Source organism: Drosophila yakuba, chromosome 3R (assembly GCF_016746365.2).
Source record: "Drosophila yakuba strain Tai18E2 chromosome 3R, Prin_Dyak_Tai18E2_2.1, whole genome shotgun sequence".
Lineage (NCBI taxonomy): Eukaryota > Metazoa > Arthropoda > Insecta > Diptera > Drosophilidae > Drosophila > Drosophila yakuba.
The window spans coordinates 10,496,698-10,522,250 of record NC_052530.2 but is presented as its reverse complement, the minus strand read 5'-3'; the positions used below and the strand labels follow the sequence as shown (position 1 = coordinate 10,522,250).

Genomic DNA, 25,553 nt, shown 5'->3' with positions numbered 1-25,553 from the left:
GAGTTTGTCGCCTAAGTCTTTTGTTTTGTCATGCAGCCGAATAGACAATAAATCTGTTTGTAATGATAAATTAATATGTGAAAAAAAGACAATCAAGTTATTGTTTTTGCGAAGTGAGGAGGAAAGGGGCGGCAAACATTTAACGCTCTAATTAAACATTTATCCTTTATCGGATTTTCCATTGCAACACATCATCCGGCTACGCCTGAAATGCAATCAAAGACCTGAAACGAAATATTTTATGGCGTTTTAATGGATGATGGAAAATGGCTAAAATGCAGCCGTATATATGCCTTGCACAACTTGTGGGCGTTTTGCCAGTGCCCCAATTTTTGTTGTTGAGGCTAATGTTTTTGTCTTCTGTATATATCTGTGTCTTGGACCACCTACAAATATTATGAGGCATTATTAAATGCAGCATTTTTATTGGAACACAGACAATAGACACAGCGCACAGGTCAAAGCTGCCAAATCTTTTGATTATTTTTTATTTTCCATGTTTTTATTCTATGCACACCTTGGTGCAAAACGCTTTCACAACAATAAAAGAGAAAAAATATACATAAAAATACGTTTATGGCCTGCGGGGGCATATGGCACGAGCCTTGGCCAAGTTGAAATGCAAAAACCGAAAGAGAGACAAGTAAATTACGAGGTGGAGACCGCGTTGGTGCCTTTTTTGGCGGTGTCGGAGTTATGTTTCTCAACTGGCTAATGGAAAACGAAATGAATACATGAGGAAATGGTTAACCCAAAATGGGTGTTATTCATTACATCAAGATCAAGATTGTAATAGGAGCTCCATTGCAATTCTAATGAGAGTCTTGTATTTACCTCTAAGATTAATTAAGGCGCGTTTATTTTAACCTAGAATTTTAAAGTGAATATGATAAAATATTAGAAAAACCATATATACCATTCCCAACCCTGCAAATTTTAGTAATTTACACCTCTGGGCGGCGAGCTGTAAAAATTTCAACTTTCTTGGCACCTAAATTGCTTGTCGTCCATTCAAAGCTGTTGATTATGCAGATTGCCGCTGAGTAAGAAAAACGAACTGCAATTGCCCAGTCAAAATTTGTACCTTTCCCGGCGAAGGAAGTTTCCGACAACACCGTTAGGGCGCCACTAGAACCTAGTAGAGTAAAAGTTAAAATTCAGAAAACGTTGGCCATGTGGGAAATTAGCATAGGGTGAGGAGCGCAGAAGAAGGTAGCACACGTGAGTAGCTCATGAAATCTAACATAGTTTGCCCCCTGCTTGGTCAGACAACAATAAAACATAACTATAAACTGTTTGGCCATATAACACTGGTCTTAGCATGCAAGCAGCGATCCGATCATCGTTCAACTTCAACTGCAGCTTTAAGCCAGACTTTCAAAGGGGGCTTATGAACACTCGGGCTCCACGAGATGGAAACAAACTTGCACGACAGCTGTTGGCGTTGCTCTGACAATCATCCGGATGGATGAAGGAGGACGGGGGGATTTTGGGGATTGGGGAATACGAGGGACATGTTAGAGGAATACGTTGGAGGGGGAGACAGCCAGGACTTGCAGACGGACTTCGTTTGGCCAGTCAGCTTTCAGCCAGCTGAAAACGACAGATAAACAAGTTGGCGTGGCAGCCTTTTCTTTTCTGCAGTTTCGGTTATTTTTCTTGAATTTATATGCCAAAGACGTGCAAATTTTGAACCAGTTTATAAACAAAGCCGGGCTAACCTAACAGGCCGTAAACAAAAGCGTCTCCCTTGAGCCTTGTGAGTTATGGCGAAATTTGTATGCCTTGCACCCGTCAACAATTGACTACTGCACATGGGTTTATTATGGCCAAGTGAGGGTCTTTTTTATCGTTGGATAGGTCTAGGCATATTAAATGTTGATCCGGGTTATTATATCACAATGGATGGGACAGCTGGAAAGCTGACTAATTCAAGGCTTCAGAGTACTGACATTTTGTTTACTTAAGTCCAACTAGCTTAAATTCTATAACAATACATTATTTTTCGAATTTCGAAGCCTAAAATAAAGGTTTTTCTATAAATGTTTTTGAAGCAAATTGTTCTTAAGGTATTTTTTTATTGTAGTGTTCTTGAATCGTGTTTTGCCATCCTTAGGTAAAGTTTGCTCCCCAGTTTCAAGTGGTGGACAAACATTGCCAGCCTCCATTAGAGCAGCGTACTCCGCCTTCAGTCGACTGGAAGTCGGACTTGGACAAGAGGAAAAACAGGATTATCTCTTATCCCCGGTGAATGAGTCATGCTCGAGCAAATCCCCAGCTGGGTCACTCGCTCAAAGATAAATTGGCAACACGCGTCGCAGATGGCTCTGTGGATCCCGAACCCGATTCCGATCCCAATCCCGATCCCCCGCCTTTGGGCCAACTCTGTCTGTTTCTGGCCAAGTCCGAAATGAAAGAAATGAAACCCCTTCTCCGGCAGCTGTTCATGATTTAGTTTCAGTTTTTGTGGAGCTCGGCTTGTGTCTGTGTGTTTCTAATTGATGTCTTTGCTGAGGCTCTCTACGGTTAATTTTGCATAGATTTATTAACTTTCGACAGAGAAATAGAGCTGAATGGCAAAAGGATTCCACTCGGGGCTAATGGATACAAATGATAATAATAGACCGAATTCACTGGCCACTGGTTTTGCATCAATAGCTGTGGCCGCTGGCTGCGTTCGTGATGTCGACGAAAAGGAATTGATTGCTTCTCTTCCAATTTATGACTCAATCAATCCTTTTGGCCAATTGCAATTTGGCAACTACACCCCAAAATCCGAGCAATTGTAGTTACAAATTGGCCCAAAGCAAATTAGTGCAACCTTTTTATGTGTGTGTGCTTTGATTTAGTTTCATGTTTTTGTTTGCGGCTATAATTTGCTTAAATTTTCTGCACATTTTCGTGATTTTTTCGTCTGTTTTTCTGGGTGGGGTCATTATTTTTTTTTACAGGAATCGAACATGTGTCAATCACTTTGAAGGCTTTGCGTGACCAATGTTTTCAACACCTTTCAGCGTTGTTTTACTGCCTTTTGGGTTCCCGTCTTAAATTTAAAACCTACCTGTTTTTTGTTCTGCCTGGTACTGGTTGCTTTAGAGCGTTTAGGTGATGTGTTAATCCCAAACAAAATTAGAAAATAAATAACCAAAGTGATGTATGAAAAATTATGCATACACCAAAAACACTTTGGAAACTTGTTTTGACTTATGAGATTGAGTGTGGTTGCTTGCAGTTTAGAAATAATAAAAAAATAACCTTGGATTTTTGCTTTGGCCTTAATGGGCTTAAATTATGATTAGCCAAAGCAAAAGTTGTGTCTTTCCAGTAATTGTGTTTTTTACGATTTATTTGCAATTAAAAATTTCATATACTTATATTAAATATTTAATGCTTTTAAAATGAGCTTAAGTGCAAATTGAAATATATATTTTTTCTCATACTTTGCTACCACTTTTTGTGCAATTTAATCGCCATAATTCCCGCTTCATTTACTGTATAAGTAAGCCAAATTACGTTCGTGGTTTTCACACGCCTACCTTAATTACACAGTACATTTTTTACATATCATGGGAATTAAGGCGCTCCATTACAGTTTAACCGGAACCAGATCTCCAGTCCGCAACGGGAGGTCTTTCACTTCGACGTAGAGATTTCATCGAAAAGCTGTTTAAAGTGGGTGGGCCCCTGCCGACATGGCCCTTACATTTTACTTATTATGTGAAATCAATACCAGCATTTAAGGAGATTTTTTATGGATGAGATTTAATGATGAGGCTGGCTTAAATGGGAGAGGAAAATAATAGAGTAATTTTTAAGCAGTTCCCATAATAAGTTTTCATTTCAAGTTGTTTGGTTATTTTGACGCGCTTTGCATTTGGCAAAAACGAAACCAGTTAAGTTGTCTTGCCCCTGATTTATGACCTGAAATTAAATGCGGCAAGGAAAAAAGCAATTCCATTGACGTTTTCTTTCTTCTCGAGTTGCCCAACTGTAATATTTATTTTTACGATTCTATCGAATAGATGCCTCATTGTCTCCTAAATTATTTTCTCACACAGCAGCTGGCTAAAAGGGTTGCCAAGTTTTATGTGTGTATATTTGTTTTCTTTGATTATTATTTTGGCTGTGGCTGTTATTTATAGCGACAAATGCAGGGCAATGTTTGTGTTGCTCCACCTTTCGTCTACATTTTAACGTCGCTATTTTAAAGTTTTGAAATCTTTTAGAGTTTGTGGTATTGCCATGAAACATTATTCCCCAGGCAAGCTTACGGAACTGATTCACGATTTATGTTGGCGATGAGTTATAGGCTATAAATCTCTGAGATATGTTTGTACTAATGGAAAGTACAACACTTCTGCGGACTAAAAAGAATATAAACTTTTCACTAGAACTGAACCAGTTCTGTAGGTATATTTATGTATATATGTAAAAATTGCTCAGCCTTCTGTCTTGTAAAGAAACCTGTTTGCATATCCATATGTACTCCACGTTACAAATGTCCACTACATTTTCATAATTAATTATCATTTTTCTCGGTCAGAAATTAAATTAAGACCACGTGCCAGTATCTATCACATGAACTGTCAGCGCTACTTAATCGCACTATCTGAGTCTTGGCCATATATTTTTTTAACATTTCTCTTTGTCTTGAAGCTCCCTGAAAATTGCAGCTGCCTCTCACTTTATTTTTCCCCTTTTTTGTGAGCTAAGAGGTTAAAATCATTTGACATCTTGTGCATTGTAATTACACTTAACATAGCTTTCATAGTGCAACGTCTGCGACCGCGACGTGCAGTTTAATTCAATTAATCCCCGAGTGACACTAATCGAATCGATTAAACACATTTTAAAATTGCCGCCCGACTTCAGTTGGTTTGGTTGGGGTCGAGAAAGGTAAACGATGTCAAGTGGTTTAAATACTGCGATTAGAAGGGGACAACATTTCTATGAGCTTTATAAATAAACTAGAAATTGTGATTAATCATTCCGACATTGGCTCGCATCAGAAGCAAAATGTTGATATTATTTACAATGCAATATACATAACATACAAACGAATTTGTGTTATTTACAAATAGTTTGTTGCCGCATTCTTTTTACACACATTTATCTAAGCTAAAGACCCAAAAAAAAAATATATCCCTGATTTATGCAACTGTCTTTGGCTGCATTTATTTATAGCACGAATTCCTGCTCTGTTATCTTAAAGATCTACTTTTTTCGCCCCTCCTGCAGTGCTTTAATTAATTCTGCGCCGTTCGCAACCCACATGCACATTTATAAAATAATATATATATATATATATATACGAGTATAGAGTGGTCGATCGATGCCATTCCATTTGGTTCCATTTGCTGCCTGCATTGTTAATTTAACGCTCTCGGGCAATTGGACTTAAGTTCCATGTAGCCAGCACGCCCGTTTTAGAACTGATTTAATTGCATTTGTGCGGCAGTCATGCAATTGTTATCAAAACACCGCCACACACTCACAGTCACACTCGCACACACCCCCGGGGAAGTACTTGCAATGCGGGCTAATCCACACCCAACTTTAATTAACAAGTGTAATTGATAGAACTTTCAATCGAACCGGGTGCACTGCTCCCTTTCATCAAATCTTACCAATTGCCACAAGAGTGAACAAGTGAACAGGCAGATGTCAATAAAAGCCGCAGACGACGCGTCGTCTTGGCCCAAATGACACACATTTTCGGACATGGAAAATGGGGAAATGAATGCGTGACAAGTGAAAATGTTGCGTTTACTTGGTGGCACCCCAGCAACACCAACACTTCATCCATGTTTATTTTTAATAACACCAATAACAACAGAAACAGTTTAAAGTTTTTTTTTATTTTTCAATTTTTCTGAAGAGTCACGGCAATTTAATGCTGCTCTGAACGAGAAGACAAGCTGCAGAAGGGGAAAGAAAGAGAGAGGGACTAATTTTTAAGCGGCTGACATTTATTTTGCATGACATTTCACACACGAAGACTCGCAGGCATATGGGAACTTTGGGTGTTGCACCTCGTTATCCAGGGAATTGTCTCCACAGAGAATGCTTTCGGTTCTCGCATACCCTTGGAAAAGGTATATGCACTAGGTCCAGAACTTGGCTGACACGAGAGTTCACTTTGAGACTTAATAATGGCATAACAAATCCTACCATAAATATGATATAATAATTCAAATTATTTATTGTCTGTTTTCTAATATGAAAATGTTATCTATTATTAAATACTTTATTAGTCATAGAGGTTTATAAATAAAAAGATTTATATATGTATTTGTTTACATTAAATATTATAGGATATATTACAGTCTTACTACTCTTATCCAAGCTAATAAATAAAGTTTATAAATAAAAAGATTTTTATATATTTGTTTACATTAAATATTAATGGGTATTTTACAGTCTTAGGTCTCTTATCCAAGCTAATATTTTCCTCTGGTTTGTTTCTTCTTCCTTTGTCTGCCACTCTTCGTTGATGCTTTTATTTTGGTCCCCCGATATTAAGCAATTTAGTCAAACACAATGTTTGTTCTTATTTGGCGCACTCTCTTCCGCTTGACGTCTTCCGCCACCCGCCCCCCGCCGCGCACTTCTCCACCCGCCCAACAACGCACTCTCCCAATTTTCTCAGTGTTTTCGACGATTTTCGAGTCTGTCGCGCATGTTTCCGTCCGAGAGGGTTGTATTTGTTGCTGATGCCCCACGGCGGCTACGAGATTTCCGTGGCTCTGTTCGAAATCAGTTCGGAAATTGCCGGCGGTCAGCACATTTACTTTGAACAGCCGCGGCGTGAAGTGAAAAGTTCTATTCGGAAAGAAAAAATCACGTTTTATTTGAACTTTTCTATCGGCCTTAGTTTATGTCTACGAACTTTTTCGTGTGTGCTCGTGCTCGTATTTTGTTAACAAAAATTGTAAATAATATAGTAAAGGAAAACTGGCGTATTTTCTGAAAAATTACTGGGAAATTCGCTGACCCAATCAAAGTATTTTTAGAATAATTTATGAGCGAGTCTGTGAGCAGTGTGGACAATGGACTCGCCATAAACAAATGAGCAAAGAAAACAATATAAATACTGTGATAAAAAATAAAAGAAATAATTATAAAATTTAATGTGCTATAATTAAAGTAATTGCTCTTACCAATTATCTATTAATAAAATGAAAGATTGGCTCCCTTTTTCTGACTGATTTCCCCATTTCCATAAACACTGGCGCCTCAATTGCTAATTTTTCTTTGAGCAATATTTTTAGTAGTTCGCCTATCCGGTTGCTCCCCCATTCCTCTCGTTTGCCATCAATCATATTTTATTTCGCCAATATGCAGCTCTATGCTGTAAAGAAGATACTAATTGCGACAATAAAATAAATATAAACAACTGCAGAAGTAGCAACCCAAATCCGTTGTAATCTTCATATCCGGCGTTTCGCTGTCTGCGAATTCCGCAGTTGGACCCCAGTCACCCATTTTCCCCTCCGGGATCACATTTTGCATCATCATTACGATGGAGCCTCTTTAAAGAGAGCTGCGGATGCCAGGCAAATAATGTGGAGCTTTTTGGGGGGGTTGGTTTGGTTCGGTAAATAGGAAGTGCGGTTTAAAGTGGAGTCTGCTTCTCAGTCGTTTCCTTGTTTGACATTTTAATTGCATGTTGATGGATTTCACTGTTGACACTTTCCTTTTTCACCCCATTAATTGGTAATGAACTTTCAGCCTGCAAATTTTCTAGCCAGTGGACTTCAACGAAAGTTAAATTTGCTGTTCGTGTAAATACATATAGTACATTAAAAATAAGATACCGAAAAGAACAAGTTCTTCTTTAACCATTTTTTAAAAATACCTTTGTAAAATGACGTTTAAGCTTTCCCACCAATTTTGTTTGTGTTTGGACCAAAGTAAATTGTCTGTGAAAGGTCGTGGCAAAGTTAAATATCATAACTAGAACGTCTTCCGTTTAACACCTCATTAGGCCAACTTTTCGACAGAGGCCGAAAACGACTTTTAATTGTGCCCACTGGACATACACAACCCCCGACTTGTTTTTTTTTGTGGCAGGAAGCACGATTGTCCAGAGGGTGAACATGATAAATGCCTTGGCCTGTCTAATGTTCTCTTGCCACCAGAAAATATCCAAGACACAGATAAACTCGAGTGGAGCAATTAGGTGCCAGTCCAACTGAAATTGTCATTTAACGTTTGTCAGGGAAAACTAAAAGTTAAACACTTAAATAAAAACAGCAGCAAGTTGCAGACTAATTAAATAATTGAAACATTTTACGTGGGAGTCGCAAAGACAATGCCAGAGAACTAGATGTGTGTGCAAACCAAGACGCAAACAAATAAAGACACCAAAAAGAGATTGTAAAATGTCGCAATACGACTATACCTGCTACACTGTGCCCGAGGGCTCCACGGATGATGATGACGATGAGCTGGGCAGCAATGTCACGCTGGAGAACAAGGATCACTCGGATTGCACCCTGGAATCGGATGCTACGACCACCACATCTTCACTGGAACGTCATATATATCGCAATCGGTATCGCTCCAACAGAAGCTTCGGTCCCCAGAGGGTTTCCATGCCCATTCTCAGAACCAGTCAATCCAGGGAGATGACGCCCCAGCTGGGAATGTACCATGAAGGACCGGATCGAGATCCTCAGTGGGGTTACTTTGTACCCCTGTCGCCCAACTGCTTCTTTAGTCCACCGATGCAGAGGAGGCGTTATAGGTAGATTTACACAGTGTTTAGTGTTTAAAACTTATTTCGACCTATTATAATCTAGTAAAACCTACAATGATAATTTTAATATCCTTTCTTTCCAGGGAAAAGGAAAACGATCGCAACCGTCGGGCTGTTAGTTATGGCGGTGACGTCACCTCCTCCCCCCATTCGGCGACCATACCCCGCGCCGCCCCCCGTCGAGTGGCCTTGATGAAGGATCCACCCCCACCGCCGCCACCCAAGCCGCAATTGGGCAGCAAAGCGGATTCCATATCGCAATTGGCCAGCAAATATCCCCAATCCGAGTACAATCTCATACAGAAAATCGACTCGAACAGTACGCTCACTGCTCCGGCGCAATATCAACCGCAGAATTTCTACGCGAATACTGGAACCATATCCTCCACGAATGGCTATGGTTCGCTATTGTGTCACGCCAGTTCGACGACCAGTCCGCTGGCGGTCCGGAAGCGGGACAAGCTGCTCCATCGCTTTAGTGATGCCGCTACCTTGGGCCGGAAGCTCAAGAAGAAGAAGAACACGAATCGCACCTGCCGATCCATGACGGAGGCTATTGAGATGCTCGCCGATCCCGTCATCGAGGATGAATTCTTTGTAAGTACAATAATTGGAAGCAAGGAAAATATATATATTTCCAGTCACTTGGGAAAATAAAACTATTTGGGATCTCTCAAACTGAAAGCTACTTTCTCAAATCATTTCCAAAAACAAATAGATTTTGTTTTTTGTCATAACATAAATCCTGTGCATATTTGGTGAATTTTAATATATTAAATATTTGGGTGCGGTTTTTAATTAACTGCAGGCGCATCATTTGAACTTTTCCATTCTTTGTTTTCGCCCCTAAACATCTGCCCCAGTCCACAATGAACGCTTTTAGGGGGTGTATTTGTTTGGCTTAAGCCCTTCATTTCGTCTCATTTCACTTGGGCTCTGCTCAGCTCAGTCCAAGCTTTATCGCAATCGCTTTTGTTCTTGTATTCTTGTATTCTCCTCCAGCTGGAAACGCTATCCATTGGAAAATGTGCTCGTGGCCGATAGGCTCTTCAAATTCATTGAATTCATTTCAGTTTAGTTCGTATTTGAACCTCGTCGCGTTTCGAACGAAAAGAAATCACACAAAAAATAAACGCTTTTCGTAGGCGGAAGTGTTAGTAAGACAAACCTAAAATAGATATGGTGGAATTAATACAAAGTTGACCGATTGAAACGGAGAAGGGCTTTTCAATCAAGTGGAGTGTCAGAGTTGATAAAATAAAGGGAAAATTGGATATATAAAAAAAGAGAAATGTGCACTTAGACAGAGTGACTTTTATTTGAACACATATTTTATTAATTTGAATATTATAGGGAAACATATTATGTTTCAAAAATCGATCCCTATAATGTAACCTTGAAAGTATTTTCCGACGGCTGAACTCAATTCGCAATCATTAAGCGAAAAAGGGGCGTCAATAATACTATCAAAAGTTCAATAGACCGCACATTCATTGACCCAATCGGGGTACCTTTGAATTTTTTTCGCAATGTTTTTAGCTTGTAAATTGGTATTGGGGTCGAGCAGGGCTAAGCCACAATTATTTGCCAAATCAGTCTTTAATTAACCAACTCAGAGTTGACAGATTAGCATGGCTCTCTCTTTATATTCTCCATTCTGCCCATTCTGTCCATATGACAGCTCGGTGACAGTTCAGGAAGACGAATGTGTCTAACAAAACAAGTGACTTGAAAACTGTGTCAATACTTTGGGTTCGAAAAACAATTTACCTTGCGCAAAGACGACGGCTCGAAAGGTGAACCCCGGCTAATTGGATTGGCAGTGCGTGCCTTCCAGCAAACAACAGAAAAGCAGAAAAAGTTGTTGCAATAAAATCAAACAATTGCAGTGGAAAATTGAACGTGCAGTGTGCCGAACGTGTTGGTCGCGTAAAAACCTCAAAAAATCGGTTATTTTCAATATAGTTTCATATCTATTTTTTCTGGCATCTCTTGGGCGTTTTTAAAAAATACAATTGCTGCCTACCCTTGTGCGCTTTTAATAAAGAAGTCTGTGATCACTAAGGCATCCATAATTGTAGCATACTTTTGAGCGGCCAAAAATTACTTTTGACAGAACAAAAACTGTCAGCCGTTTACAAAATCGCTGACTTAATAAATATTGCTATATTTGTTATATTTAATAATCTTAACGAAAACCTCGAACCTTTGTACGAGTCATAAAGCATTCCACATTGAAAAAAGCGTCAGTCTACACACCGTGTAGATTTTTTGTAAAATCAAGTGTATCTTTTAATTTATTTTGGCCTGTGTGGATTTACTTTACGATTTTAATATGCAGCATTATTAGTTTTTTTTTGAGAAAAAGAAACAGAAATTTCCTACAAAAAAATAAAAAAAGAAAAAAATATTACTTTAGTGTCGACCGTGACAGGACTCGAACCTGCAATCTTCGGATCCGAAGTCCGACGCCTTATCCATTAGGCCACACGGTCGCTTGTTCCAAGCAGGCTTAAACTCGAAAACATTTGATACGTGCGCACGCAACCCACAGCACAGGGGTGGATTTTCTGTATAGCAAACACATACTGTTATCGAGGGGTGAAAATACAAACAAAAACGAATTATTAAATACAACAAAAATATGAAGCCCAGCAGCACGCGACGTCGCAGTTTCAAGACGAAACCCCCCAAATCGAATGTTTATAACCCGCTTGTTCGCTATCGCCCAACGGCCTATGTCCGAAACGGAATTATTGGCGGCGGCGAAGGTCCCGGCTCGAGTGGTGTGTACCAAATCAACGACAGGGTCTATACCACCAGCAAGATGTTTCTGCGCGACGGTTATATGTATCCGCGTCAACCGGGTCAAACCATGGATCCCCGTTTCCCCCTCGAGTTGCACGAATTCCCTCATCAATTCGGCGCCACTGGCTTGCAGTTGGTTAGTACACCCAAGGTGCATATAGCCGGCGAATATTTGGCCAATGAACAGCAGCAGCAACAGCAGCAGCATCAGCAGCAGCATCAGCAGGTGCAGGAGCAACAACAATTGGGCAGAAGAAAGGCCGCGGCTGCCGCTGAAATAAATTTGGCAAATCAGGTTTACTGGCTGGGCAAGCAAAAGACCAGATCCCGATCCCGCAGCAATAGTGTGGGCAATCGGAGCATAACCAGCTGCATGGGAGGCGGTGGAGGGGGTGGCGATAAGGAAAGGGAACGCGCCGGGGATCGAGATCGTCCCTATATACGCAACGTTGACGATCTTCTCCAGGCACTGGGCAAAAGGGATGGGGATCACAACAGCAATCTGCTCGAAACTGCATCGACGCACTCTTCATCGCAGCGAAGGCGCTTCAAAAAGGTGAGCTACAGACTTACAAAGCATGATAAATGCGACCAAATGCCCTTAAATCTCATTTTAATAAAATGTGGATTGAATTTAAGCTACAAAAAAAAAAGATTATTTTTCGACCGTGACAGGACTCGAACCTGCAATCTTCGGATCCGAAGTCCGACGCCTTATCCATTAGGCCACACGGTCAGCTGGCAACTCCGAAAAATAGGACTGGCATAGAGACAGGCTTTACAAATTATTTAATTCTTTACAGTAAATATTTGTTATTTCGTTTATAAGACTTGAACTCTCTTCGTTAATTAAGCAGAAAAGATAATTATGACTATGACGGGACTTCGAGCGGCACATGTCGTTCGTTACTTGGGTATTTCACTGCAGATACCAGTTAAATTTAAGGAAAATTCCTTGATTTCCCAGTTTCAAAATTCTTCACGCCACTGCATACCATCACCTCAGCAATCAATCACCACATTGCATTGCGTTGCTCAATAACATCGAAATTTGTCAACACGCGTTGCAACACTTTCAATTGTCGCCGTGGCACCTTTTTTCCATGTGGCCACCTTAATTACATTCGTGGATGTATGGAGGTGCTGTGGCTCGTTCCGCCAGGTCATCATCAGTCATCACTCGTGGCTTGTCTGCAGTGTCCAGAATGGAGGCAGTGAAGCCTACCGCCCCTTGGGTGCGTCTGCGCAAAAATTAAAATTAATGATGTTCAAAATTTTGCCTGGGGCCTTTAATGGAAATGGGATGAAGAAATAAACGAGGTGAGAGATTGGCAAAGGCGAAAGGGAGTTGGACATGGAGGGGAGGAGAGGAGCTGGACAGACGGTAGCTGCTAATTTGGCATCCTCAAACACACCTGCCCCAAAAATATATTCACTTCGGCCTTTCAATTTCCCAAAAGGTTTCAAAGTCAAAGCTCGGCTGTGGTTCCTTTTACCTCTTTCATTTCAGGCCCTTTTTTCTTTTGTGACCATTTTATGCATTTTTAACCCGCTGCTGCTCAGGCTTCCATGACGATTCAGTCTTTTTCTCGGTTTGATTTTGTTCTTTTGTTTTTTTTTGGTTCTTATTCGCAATCGTCATTAGTGGATATATATCCATATAGTTTTTGTTTTGGCTTAATTCTACGTTCGCCTGGGGCACAATTTATGCGCTTCTGTTTCGAGTCCAGATTCGGACTCTGAGGAGCACTTGAGTTTGAGAAATTGGTTTCGTTGATTGTGCTTTTAAACATGGTCAAAACAGTGGGAGAAGATTGCTAACAAGTAGTATTTAGAAAATGGGTGAAAAGGTACAACAAAAAAATACTATTTTATTTTATTATTATACATATGTAGATAGGAAAAATAATTTAAAATTATACTGTATTCAAGAATTTGTTCAAATATATCTCCAACACAAAGCCAATGTACTTCGCCTCCGCCCATGACTCAACTTCCGCCGTGTGTATAAATCCATTTAGAACTCGAATGAAAACGAAATAAATTGCTGTTGGGAACTTATGGGAAATGAGCATACATATATCTCTTTAAATTCTAGCTTCAGACGCAGGTCAAAAGGGTTAAGCCAAAATACCGGCGAATAAATTCATTTGCCGGGGATAAATGCGTACAGTGTGACTTCCATATGCAAAGCAAACAACAAGTAAAAACAAGAGAGAACGCTATGGTCGAGTTCCCCGACTATCTGATACCCGTTACTCAGCTAGTGGAAGGGAGAAGGAGAGTCTTAAACACAGTTTTTGGCGGTTTGTAGGCGTTTTAGTGGGCGTGGCAGAAAGTTTTTTGGCAAATCGATAGAAATTTACAAAACCAATACAAAAATGAAAGAATTTCAAAACATTTTTCAAAAGTGTGGGCGTAGCAGCTTTGGGCGGTTTGAGGGCGTTAGAGTGGGCGTGGCAAAAAGTTTTTTGGTAAATCGATAGAAAATTACAAGACTAATACAAAAATGAAAAAATTTCAAAACATTTTTCAAAAGTGTGGGCGTGGCAGTTTTGGGCGGTTTGTGGGCGTTAGAGTGGGCGTCGCAACAGGAATCGACAAACTTGCGCTGCGTCTATGTCTCTGGAGTCTGTATGCTTAATCTCAACTTTCTAGCATTTGTAGTTCCTGAGATCACAGCGTTCATACGGACGGACAGACAGACAGACGGACAGACGGACAGACGGACAGACAGACGGACGGACAGACGGACATGGCCAAATCGATTCGGCTATTGATCCTGATCAAGAATATATATACTTTATATGGTCGGAAACGCTTCCTTCTGCCTGTTACATACTTTTCAACGAATCTAGTATACCCTTTTACTCTACGAGTAACGGGTATAACAATTGCGATGCAACTCAAGTCTGCCTGGGGACTTCCCCTTTGGCTGCAGTGCCTCGTAAATCGAATGAAGCACACGACTTCGTCACCCATTCCCCTACTTTGTGGTATCTTTTTGTGGTTCCGCTGGGGAAGCGAAGAAAGTTGTGCCAGTAACTTGTTTAAAACATTTTACAGATTTTCCTTTGCCGACAGTTTTTTTTTGTCTTAATTTTGTATTCCAAGGCAGTCACGTGCCAAGATATTTTTGTAGACGAATTGTTGCAGCTTATTGAAAATGCAAGGCAGAATAAACTCAATCAAGAAAGAAGGGGGAAAACTGTGTGAGATCTTAATAAAGTCTGGCAGCTTACTAGTTATGTATATGTCGAAATAATTTTAGTAGAGACCCTACAGTTAAAGAGAAAAATAAAATATATGTTCAGATAAAGAAAAACATTTAAAGTATAATATTTAAAATGCATACAATTATTGCACAATTTTGTTTAGGTAAAATCCCCTCAGGTCTAAATAATTTTGGCCAAAAATTACGGGCCATGAAACTTTATGCATGCGCAGCAATAAAATAATACCAATTTGATTACACTTACCAGAATATAAGTTGCATTTAAACCAAATATTATTTAGTCATGTTACATTTGGTATATACTATCGCTTACTTATTAATATAACATATCAAATAAAGGTTTTAAATTTAGTAAATTCTTTTAGAAAAGGGAGTTTTCAGACTTGGCAGAAGTTTCGAAAAGTGTAGTTGCAGTGCAGAGCGCTCTCGTGTACAAATCAAATTATCCAATTGCAAGACTATTGTGTATAAACCCCCATTTGCCACTCCCCCCGCCCAAAAATTCGTAATGCCCGCCAGTAGCCACCAGGTGGCGAAGTCACCGACTTCAGCTTTTTCGTAAGAGCAACAATTGTGTCAAAATACAACAAAAAAATGACAACGAACAAAATTATAAAGACACACCGACCATTTGAAATGTTGCACGTGCTCAACAGCTCAAAGAAAATACAAATAGGAAGACAACAACAACACGGGGATATACAGTAATGGCAGTGCATTAAGTTTTTAGGTAATTGCTTCACATAAGCGAGGTCATTAACGAAGTCCCGTCTACTAGATAAAAATCAGCGCCTCCAAAAAGCAGTTTGAGGTAATTGAATTTGGGAAATAAAAACAAAAACATCTAAACTAGACGGACTTTATCGGGCAGAACTAATCAAAAACTTAATTGAAATACGTTTACTGACTTCCCATTTTCTGAAACTCATTATTGCAACGTATTTGTATATGTGTAGTTGCAGCATGACCTAGGTTAATACTCAACTATTTGACCCATTGGTCTTTGGGTTTTCCGCTTTTTCTTTACCATTTCTCTGGACTTTTTGTCTACTCACTGCAGCCACTTGAGCAAAATGAAAAGTTATTTTCTTTTGTTATTGTTAGGACATGTTACTATAAAAAGAAAATATCAAGCACTTTTTGGAATGCATTAGAACGGTTAAAATTAAATAATTTGAGCTAAAACTATCTTACTAATTGAAATTCAAAGAAAATGTTTGTACTTCCTCTATTTGCCTTGTTTTTAGTAAAATACTTTAAAGTTTTTCTTCATCTAGTCAATTGAAATTCCTTTCCCTCCTTGCCCTTCAATTATTAAGATTATGGAATTCCGTGGCATATCTGCGAATCGAAAACATATATATTTATGTGGAATATCGCCCTTGCAGCCGTTGACTCATTGCATTTTCACTGCACTTCAGCAGCCATCTGTTGAGCTCCTTTTTTACCTGTTTTTTAAGTTCCTTAACCATTTCGCTCATTGCAAATTCACAGCAGCTCGGCCAACAACAACAGCAACCAGCATTCCTATAAATACCAACTTCACACTGCTGCATTGCCAGCAGCAAAAAACCAACAACAACATCATCAGAATTTTGCCAAGTTTTTCTTTTATCTTTGATTGCAAACTTGAACAGCAACAAAAACTGCGTAACTCCTTCGCACAAAAAGGGGGACAAATAAAAAAAAAGAGAGGGACATATGGGATAAGTTCCTGCTTAACCCTTTGATATACATCCAAAATGGGTGGACCTACAGTACATTATTACAATATTATTAATTAAAAAAAAACTGAAAGTATATAAATAGTATGTTTTAAAAGAACAAGATTTCATGTCGAAACTTAATTAAATTCCCATAAATATATAAATATATTATAAATTGTATTTTAAATCATATTCAAAGGATTAAAATGTCGAAACTTTTAGGGTTAACGAAATGAGTCTCGAATCAAGGCGAAACCCGTTGCCAGTGCTGCCCATTTTCATTCAGATTTTGTGGCTTTGTCGCCTGACCACACATTCGAGCGTTTTGAGTGAGCCGAAACTCTACACAACTCACCTGTACACACACACAAGCGCACACACACAGTGGCAAACGTGTCCCATAAAATAAGGTTCAAACCGGGTTGCCAGCGAAAAGTTGCCGGGCAACATTTTTCGCTCATGTTGCCAGCAACAAGTTTACGTGTTTCTGTCGTCTACCTGTGTGTGCAGGTGTGTGAGTGTGTCTATATGTGTGTGCTTACCTGTCTCACATGCACGCACACACCTGTGGGGGTATTGGTGAGTGGGCATTTTTGAGCATATTTCGAACTGAACGTTTTCCACGTACGTCGGTCGGCTTTTGCTTTCTTGAGTCTATTTCAAAAGTGGCCAACGTTTGCTGGCGAGTGGACGCGATTAACGGACGAATTTTTCTACCAAATATCGCGGCGATTTCTTCAATATTTTTGTATTCGCCCCCTCGCACCCCAACCACACCACTCTCGATTCTTTTGATTTGTCCGTTTTCGTTGGGGGCGCCTGTACTTTTTTGTCGTTTCGAACTTTGCCGATGAATTTCGTTTGTCACGCGCGCGTCTCGCGACTGCAATTAATTAAGCAGAAAAAAACAAAGAAATAAGATATGTAGAACACCACACGAATAATAATACCAAAAGCGAAAATTACACGAAAATAACCCCAAAGAAATAATGTAATTCAAGTGTCATTCGTGTGCTTTGCCAGTTAAATGCTTTAACCAAGTGCTTTGAAACCAGTTTCTGTGAATATCTTGCATTTACATTTCTGCCAGCGAGATTTCAAATGTGCAACATGTGGCACTAGCAATTGCAATAGCAAAAGCAACAGCAACAGCGACTGCAGCAACCACAGTAACCTCCATTAGACGCGCAAATTAATCAATTCAAAATGGATATAGTCAGCGGATCGGCATCGGGCAACCAGCTCGTCCTGCCAAACAATCATTTTCGCCATGAATCATTTCAGCAACAGGTAAAGACCGGAATTCCAACGAACTTTCTGAGGGTTTTTGGAGTTAAAATATGCACATATTTGTGTTATTTTTTATAGGTAGATGTTCTGTAAAAGATGTTAGCTGTTGAACTGCTAAAATCAACTTTAATAGTTTAATTGACGGACAAATGCCCAAAAGCCATTTTTATTTGTGTAATTAAATGTCATCATTAGCAATAAACAGACTTATTAAATAGAACAAAATGGACACCTTGGGCTAGGAAAATATAAAAGAGCGATGACCAATAGAAACAATAAAAATAAATATTTAAATCAAATCAATAGTAAAAATTATAGATCTTAAATCATAAGATTTTCAGTTCATCATAAGATATCACCAAACAGGAAAATTTAAAATGGAAAACAATTTAATTAATTAACAGGAAAGTTCAAGATGGACAAGATATACAACTCTGAAAAAAATTTAATTAATTAACAAGAAAATTCAAAATGGACAACTCTGAAAACAATTTAATTAATTAACTTGAAGAAACACATGTAAAGTGTGTTTAAGACCATCCTTTTCTCCCTCCCCGCTTTGCCGCTCATTAGTAAGGCAAAATCTGTTTACACTCTTTATTTGCTTGAAAACTCTCACCTCATCAGCAAAAAGCCAGGCCAAATGGGGAAAAAAGTGCCAAGTTTGCAGTAAGTGAAAATGCATTGAAAAACACGACGAGGAAACTTTTTATGAACAGACAACCCCCAGCCACAAAGGTTATAAAGAAAAGGCAACAAAAAAACACGAACAAAGTTTGAGGTTTCAACTGCACAAATTGATGGTTAGAGCGATGCCAAAAGTTTGATAACACTACGAAGCCCCTTTATTTTCACCGGAATAGTTCAATCACAAAAATTGCCAATGATAAAATCGAAGAAAAACGCGAAAAACAAACGGAAGTCCAAGGAAACTGTTGATTAACATAAAGTGTGTAATTCCATATGACCAACTCTGCTATGAAATAATTAACAAAACCACAAATTGTTGCAGTTGATGAGTGAGAGGACTACCACCCCGTGAGTCGAGGACCTCAACCCGTCAGCAGTGCAATAAACATGGGCCAAGAAATTGCCAACCCAAAAACTTGTAGTCGTTAAGTTAATGAATATTTCGAAAGTGAAACTTTGATTCAGGTTTTCGAGTGTTTTCTGAAAATGAATGTGGAAACAGCTTTTAAATATTTCAGATAGGCCAGGCAGATAGGGAAATTTCGTGAAAGAAAGTCAACAAAAGGAGGTGGTTTTTTAAACTCTTTTGTAAATATATTTTTATTGGATTCTTAAGCGATGGTTAATTTTATTTGTGTTACTCAAAATATTTCCCATCAAGATCAGCCAGCTTAAAAAACTTGACATTGCTTAGACTAGACATAAAATGACATTCACTTTTTGAGTTGAACTCAAGACCTGCAGCAATCTGTAAGCGCCGCTTGGAATGCATAATTCATGGCTGCAAATAATAATAAAAATATAGTATTGATTATAGTTAATCGACTTGACTTGGCCACATTCCGTGGATTCAACTCTTGTTTTTATGAGCTTTCAGCGATGGCGTTTAGATGCCAATGCTAATGACTAGTTATGAGAATCTTCGATATGCGGATGCCATAGAAAGTGGAAGTCCAATGATCCGTCATGGGAAATATAAGTATAACTTATGAAAAATCCGTTGGACCAAGTTCTAATCCCCTCATAAACAAGATGTTCATTTCTATCATATACACCATTGCCAAGTTCAGATATCCCATATTTATGAAGACATTTTCGAGCACCTTAAACCGCAATTTATGCTCGCCGCTGCTCAAGTTTGTGAAATCCTTTAAACCGATTTCTGGAAAAGCAAATACAGCAGGCCCATAAAGAATCTCTACCACCACATCGAGCACAAACCAGTTTCACACGACCATAAAAATGGTACAAAAAAATAAAGAAAAGGAAAAAAGCGATCTTGGTGTTCGATCTGGAAATAAAATAAGAGAGCCAAGAACCAGAAACACGATTCGTGGCCCTAAGACTCGAGAACTCTCCAAGGATTGAGTGAGCCGGGTCTTATACACGTACATACATACATACATATGTCCATAGTTCCACTCAGATAAAAATAAACCCGCTTCAAAAGAAAGAAAAAGTCTTTGGCCAGCATCCAAGTCAAGTTGTTGAACTGGTTTTTGCTGGCTACGTAAACGATAGCCGGTGCCCTTTGGAGACTCTGAGATTTCGATCCTCCCACCCCCCAGAAAAACCGCTCCCTAATATTATATCTCTTTTTCCGTGTGTGTATGTGTGTGTGTGTGGTGGGATGCGGGTGTTGGTTTTCGTTATGTTTAACCCATTGATTTATATTGGTAATTTAACGCCATTATGCTGCAGCTGCCAGTCAGTCGAACTTTGGAAAGTTATCTAGTCATGAGGCCATGAACTGCATTGCATTGTATTGATCTCGGACGGGGCCAATTGAGTGATTTTTATACTCGCTGGGGCCACGGGCCCTTCCCATGTTCAGGCAATTACCCAGCACCCTGGAAATCCGTTTGTATCTGTATCTATGTATCTCCGCCCAGTTGGTTGCCATGCTGCCAAGTTGGGCCGCCAAATTGTTTGGGCCTGCAATCGGGGAAAACCCTTTTCCACTTTCCCCGCCCGCCAACTGCAGCTGTAAAATTGTTAATTTAGCTTCTGTCTTGTGTTAGTCACGTGAGCTTCAAATTAACTTTGGTTTTTTTTCGTTGGCTGCACTTTGATGAAGGCATTCCTTTGTAATTCCCTGGTTTTCTTTAGGGGGTTGGGTAGGGCTTCATGTGAAAATTTGATTGAAAACAAAAGGATTTTGGCAGGGGTGTGGGTTTTCTTTTCATCATGTTGGCATATAATCAAGATATTAGCCTCTCAGTTTATTTTGTCAAAAGACTTATAGCGAACTTGATGTTTTACTAAACATTAACCTTGAAAACTCTTCATTTATGTTTATACACATAAATATATCTGATTTCGCCTTCCAATTCTTAACTCGTTCCACCTGCTCCACTTCTCAGAGCCATGGAAAAAAAAAAAACATTTCTCACAACACTTACGCAAAACGATCTTATTAATAGCCAAGATTTATTAGCATTTGGAAATGGAAATCTGCAATCAAGAGCGACAATCTAGATGCAGCACATTAAACTGGATTTCAGACTGCGACTGGTGCACAAACCCCAAAACAAAACCCCATCAGGCCAAGATATGTGTGGTTCATTCAGCAAAGAGTTGCATAGTTTTAAAGACTCGAAAAAATGCACAATAAAACATGTAAAATGCGTTGAGAGCTGCATTTTGTGGTGGCCAAGACTTGTTTAGTTTTTTTTCTCGTTTTTGATTTGGCCCCTTACGAAACCAACTCGATGGAAACTCAGAAACAAACACTGAGCTTTGAGGTAGTAGCAGCATTGATTGGGAAATGAATGGTCACAATTTGTAGTTGTGTCTTTGCAGTTGGTGGATATATGTACGAGTACAAAACCAAAGACAACTTCACTTGACACGCTGCCCCAAACCGCACACACACCGCACCCAGTCTCAAATTCTTGTCGATTGATTCATAATTATAAGGAAAAACCTGTTCTAAAGCAAAGACACACATTCTGCATACACTGGAAAATAATTACTTAAATAAATTACAATAAATATATTAAAGGAGTGGCGGCAAAATTTTATCTCCTTTACTTTAACTCCTTTTGAGGAAGTTTAACTTTTTGTGCATTTATGAGTAACTCTCCCATACGTCGACATAACTTCAATCTATTCACATCAACTCAGGCAGAACCGCTGTATCCAGCGAATTCCATGCATAATCCGACACACCTGGCTCAATACCTGCGGTTTCATGAGGCTTTCCTCATTTGCATTCAATTAATTCCCTTTTCATGAGGCCACTCTGTGATTCATACGCCTCTCGATGTCCATTGAAGAGCTCTTTCTTCTCCTGTTCCATTTTCGGTTTGGTTTGCAATAAATTTCCTTTGTTTCGATTTATGCCAAGTATTTATTCGTTTGATTTTTCGTCATAAATATTATTTTTTGGCTGGCAGTTGGTCTGCCAGCTTTATTTTTGTTTATACAGTTGAAAAGCTGTCGAAACCTGATAAAAGTAATTGGCTTTTTCGCTGTTTGCATTGCATTTTCATAAAAGGGGTTCCACGACGACACAGAATATGAATATTTAATGAAATAATTGAATTTCCATTTGGAGTTGATGAATTTAATAAATATGAATTTAATACATTTATTTGCTTATTTTCTTGCCCATATGCGGCTCATTTAATTTCACAGTCTGCGATTTCCCAGTCGCCTACTTAAATGTCAAAGTTAAATTTGAATATTTAGGTCTCTGTCTCGCGCAAATTAAGAGAATTACATGTGAAAGTTACTTTCGTGGATAATATTTAACCCTGATAAAACAGAAGCAGGCGAGACATGCAAACGAGCAATTTTATATGCAAATCAATAGCCGGCTGAATAAAACATTAGACATCGAAGGGTAAAGCAAAACGAAGACTCCAACTGAGCCAAAAAAGAACCACAAACTCTGTGAGCAGATTTGTTTCGCATTTTTGCGAACTTCAACTTTTAATTTCAACTTTTTTTAAAAGCCATCGGAAAGTGTTTATCAGATATATGTACGTACGCATTTTATGTTGATTCTCTTTTGACCGTCTTTTCAATCGAAATTTGAATACAAAGATAAAGCCTAAGATTGATGGATTCAGCAACCTATGAATCATTGGAAAAAAAACCTGAAAATCGACAATGTGCTCATTGGTAAACAAAATAGAGTATAATCTGTTTATTTGGGTTTGGGAAATATAAAACCAATTTGATATGCATGATATGTGGGATTTTTTCGCAGGGCCCTTTTACTATTAGTTATAATGCTTATAATTATATAATTATTAAACATTTTGCTTCTGTTTTCTCTCCCTCTCTTTGCAGGTGAGTTAAACGTTCTTTTAAAACAATTTGCATGCCCTTTGGGCATTTTCGTGAGTATGAATAATTTCAGCATAATTAAGGAAGAACCTTCTCCCGACTAGTGAATGATTCGCTGCGGGCTCATTATGGCCTCACATGATGGATGGACTTTGGGTCCAAACTCTCCCATGCATTGTAAGCTAGTTTATTGGTGCGCTGGGGCGACGGGTCATTTGGGTTCAGTTTTTCATACATTTTCCACTTGACTTCCCCCGGGAGAAACGAGATTCCATGGGATTGCACTTCATTGCGATCGGCTTGGTGGCCCAAACGAATCATTGATGCATCAAAGGTGTGGACATCAAGCCTACACTGTGTATTACACAACCTTTCAGCAGAATAATTGAGTATTTCTTTGTGAGGAAAATTCTGTCTATTATGAATGCATTTTCCAAACACTGCACCCCAAAAGCCATATCAATTATTTTCATGGCGTTTAACTAAAGTGACACCGCAGCCATGCAAATTGCACTTAAATCGATTGCGTGGGTATCGATAATCGTCTGCGGTTGTTCCTTCTTTTTTTTTTTGCGGTGTTGATGGTTACCACATAGTTTGCATATGCATATTACAAACGAGTAACATTAACTATTATGGACATTTTCAGTCTGTTTTTTTTCAAAGAGATACTTGAATGCCATGCCTTCGCGTGGGTTTTGTGATCTGTTTTAAGTCGAACACTCGTATGTGCGATTTAATTGCTGAGTGGAGAATTGCTTTGGCAAAGGCTTAAAAAATTAAATGCTCAATTGAATGTATAGTCTTGAGTGCATACTAAAATCAGTTACACTAATTGCTATGGAATTTGTTTTTTATGGATCGTTTCGTTAGGCAAATAAATGCAACGTACATATGCTCATGATGATTAATTTTATTAATTTCTGAAAACATTTGAAACTTTCAAAAGTTCGAGCTTGATTACACATTGTTATGGAAATATAAAAGAGAATTTCAGATAGCTGATTGAAGTCTAAATCATATTTACATTCCTTGATTATATTCGTTTGTTCCTTTCAATTCGATTGACTCGATTTGCTTTTCACATTTCCATGCCACATTTTCCAGCCAGCCTTACATAATTTTTCGATGGCAGGGATCTCAAGGAAACTTCACCTTTGCTCCACTTTTGCCAGTCGCAATGCACACAGTGATTAGAATGTGACACAATGATTTCAAACCGGAGACGTGTCAGTCGGCATTTTCCGAGTTCCTTTGGCACTTCATGTTTCCTTCGTGTTCAGTCCCCTCACTCCTTGTTTGCCTTGGAAAATTACACACTCATTTTCAGAGTGTTTACTCTTTGCATACGGCAAGAACAGATAGTAGCAAGATGTAAGAGCCATGTAGAATGTATTCCGTAGCCTGTATCCTGTTGTATCCTGTTGTATCCCATTTCCTGTTTACATATCGTTCTTATACAAAAAGAAGTGAAAATGGAGTAGGTGTTTGCTCTGGGCCATAGAAAGGCACACATAGAGAGAGTCTCATTGTGTGTTGAGGATAACACGTCCTGACAAGTGAAAGGATGCTCGAATGTTTTTTATGCGGCCCATAACAATGGCGAGGGGTCAAAGTGTTGAGCTTTAAGGATTTGGAGGCCTTTAAGATATCGACTAAGTAAAGTAATCTCCTTAAAATACCAAAAAGGTTGTAGATAAATCAAAGAAATCATGACCATCTTCTTATTCATGGGTATAAATCTGAGTTTTTCTTATATAAGGGGATATAAAGAACTCCAAAATTTCGTTCAAACGTTTATCACAAGAATATAATAATATTGTGCTTTGAAGCAAAGGTTTTCATTTTGGAGCATTGTTCGATATTACCAATCAAAAGATCTTACTTTACTCCCTTTTTGGGTTAAGATCCCATTATCGTTTGCCACATTTCTCCATTGTTACCTTGGATTTTAAGGGTTTGATCTCGAGATATCCAATTTCAAGAAACACCAAATTCTGGTTGAGTCTGCCCCCGAGTTTAATTTATCCTGCTCGGCTGACCCAAATAAGTTACCTAAGGTCATTTCCATTAGACAGCTAAAATCTATCTATAGACATGAATGCACTCCCGAGGGCATTTCCATTTCCCATTTTCCAAGTGGCACGCATGCGCACCATAACTCAAACACATGAACGCACTTTGCTGGAAACTCAATTGCAACGCGAGGGGGGTGAGGGGTGCCTAATTTATATATATGAAATGAAATCTAGAGTTTTGTAGTTCAAGCACGTACCACGCACAAAGCGAAAAACTAAAGAACAATAGAAAACACTCGATAAATGGGCACAGATAGAAATTCTTTCGAACAAAAAATGCCCATGAGTGCGCACCGAGTTTGGTTTGAAAGTTTTCATACACTTATATAGATACTCTCGACTCAAATTCATGCTGGGCCTCGCTTTTCGATTGTCGCACTTTAAGCTTTAAGCTGACTGCAAAACATTAACACGTCGCGACGGCATAAAACCAGTTAAATGCTCCCCAAAGGACAAACACTCAGACGCGTTATTTGGTCTGACGCAAATGCACTGGAAAAAAAGTAGATCAGTGCCGTTGGGGGTTTAGCATAACTTATGTATGTTCAAATGTATCATATTGTAAGAAATAAATAACTAATTCAACTGGATGTAAAGTAATTGTTAAACACATCAAGTTAAATGTAAAATAGTATCTGCCACGATTATTTCCAGTGCCTGCACAGGCAATATGCAAATTTTGTTATTGA

The 25,553-nt window shown here is 38.9% G+C and overlaps 1 protein-coding gene and 2 non-coding genes across 14 annotated transcripts in view; 1 reads left to right on the top strand and 2 right to left on the bottom strand.

Moving 5' to 3' along the window:
• LOC6536288 (tight junction protein ZO-1) overlaps positions 1–25,553 on the top strand; it is an 86,429-nt gene that overhangs the window by 38,246 nt on the left and 22,630 nt on the right. For 6 of the 12 annotated variants that reach the window (XM_015192155.3, XM_002096838.4, XM_015192154.3 and 3 more), the window contains exon 3: positions 8,845–9,358. In XM_015192155.3, the coding sequence (XP_015047641.1) occupies positions 8,845–9,358 (514 nt within the window). Of the gene's footprint in view, positions 1–8,284; positions 8,750–8,844; positions 9,359–11,180; positions 12,126–17,189; positions 17,801–25,553 lie in introns of those variants that run through there. The other 6 variants (XM_015192153.3, XM_015192149.3, XM_039375833.2 and 3 more) reach the window with 6 other exon arrangements.
• Trnar-ucg lies at positions 11,184–11,256 on the bottom strand. The gene has a single exon. It is a non-coding gene; the product is annotated as a tRNA-Arg (tRNA).
• Positions 12,233–12,305, bottom strand: Trnar-ucg. Its single transcript has one exon. It is a non-coding gene; the product is annotated as a tRNA-Arg (tRNA).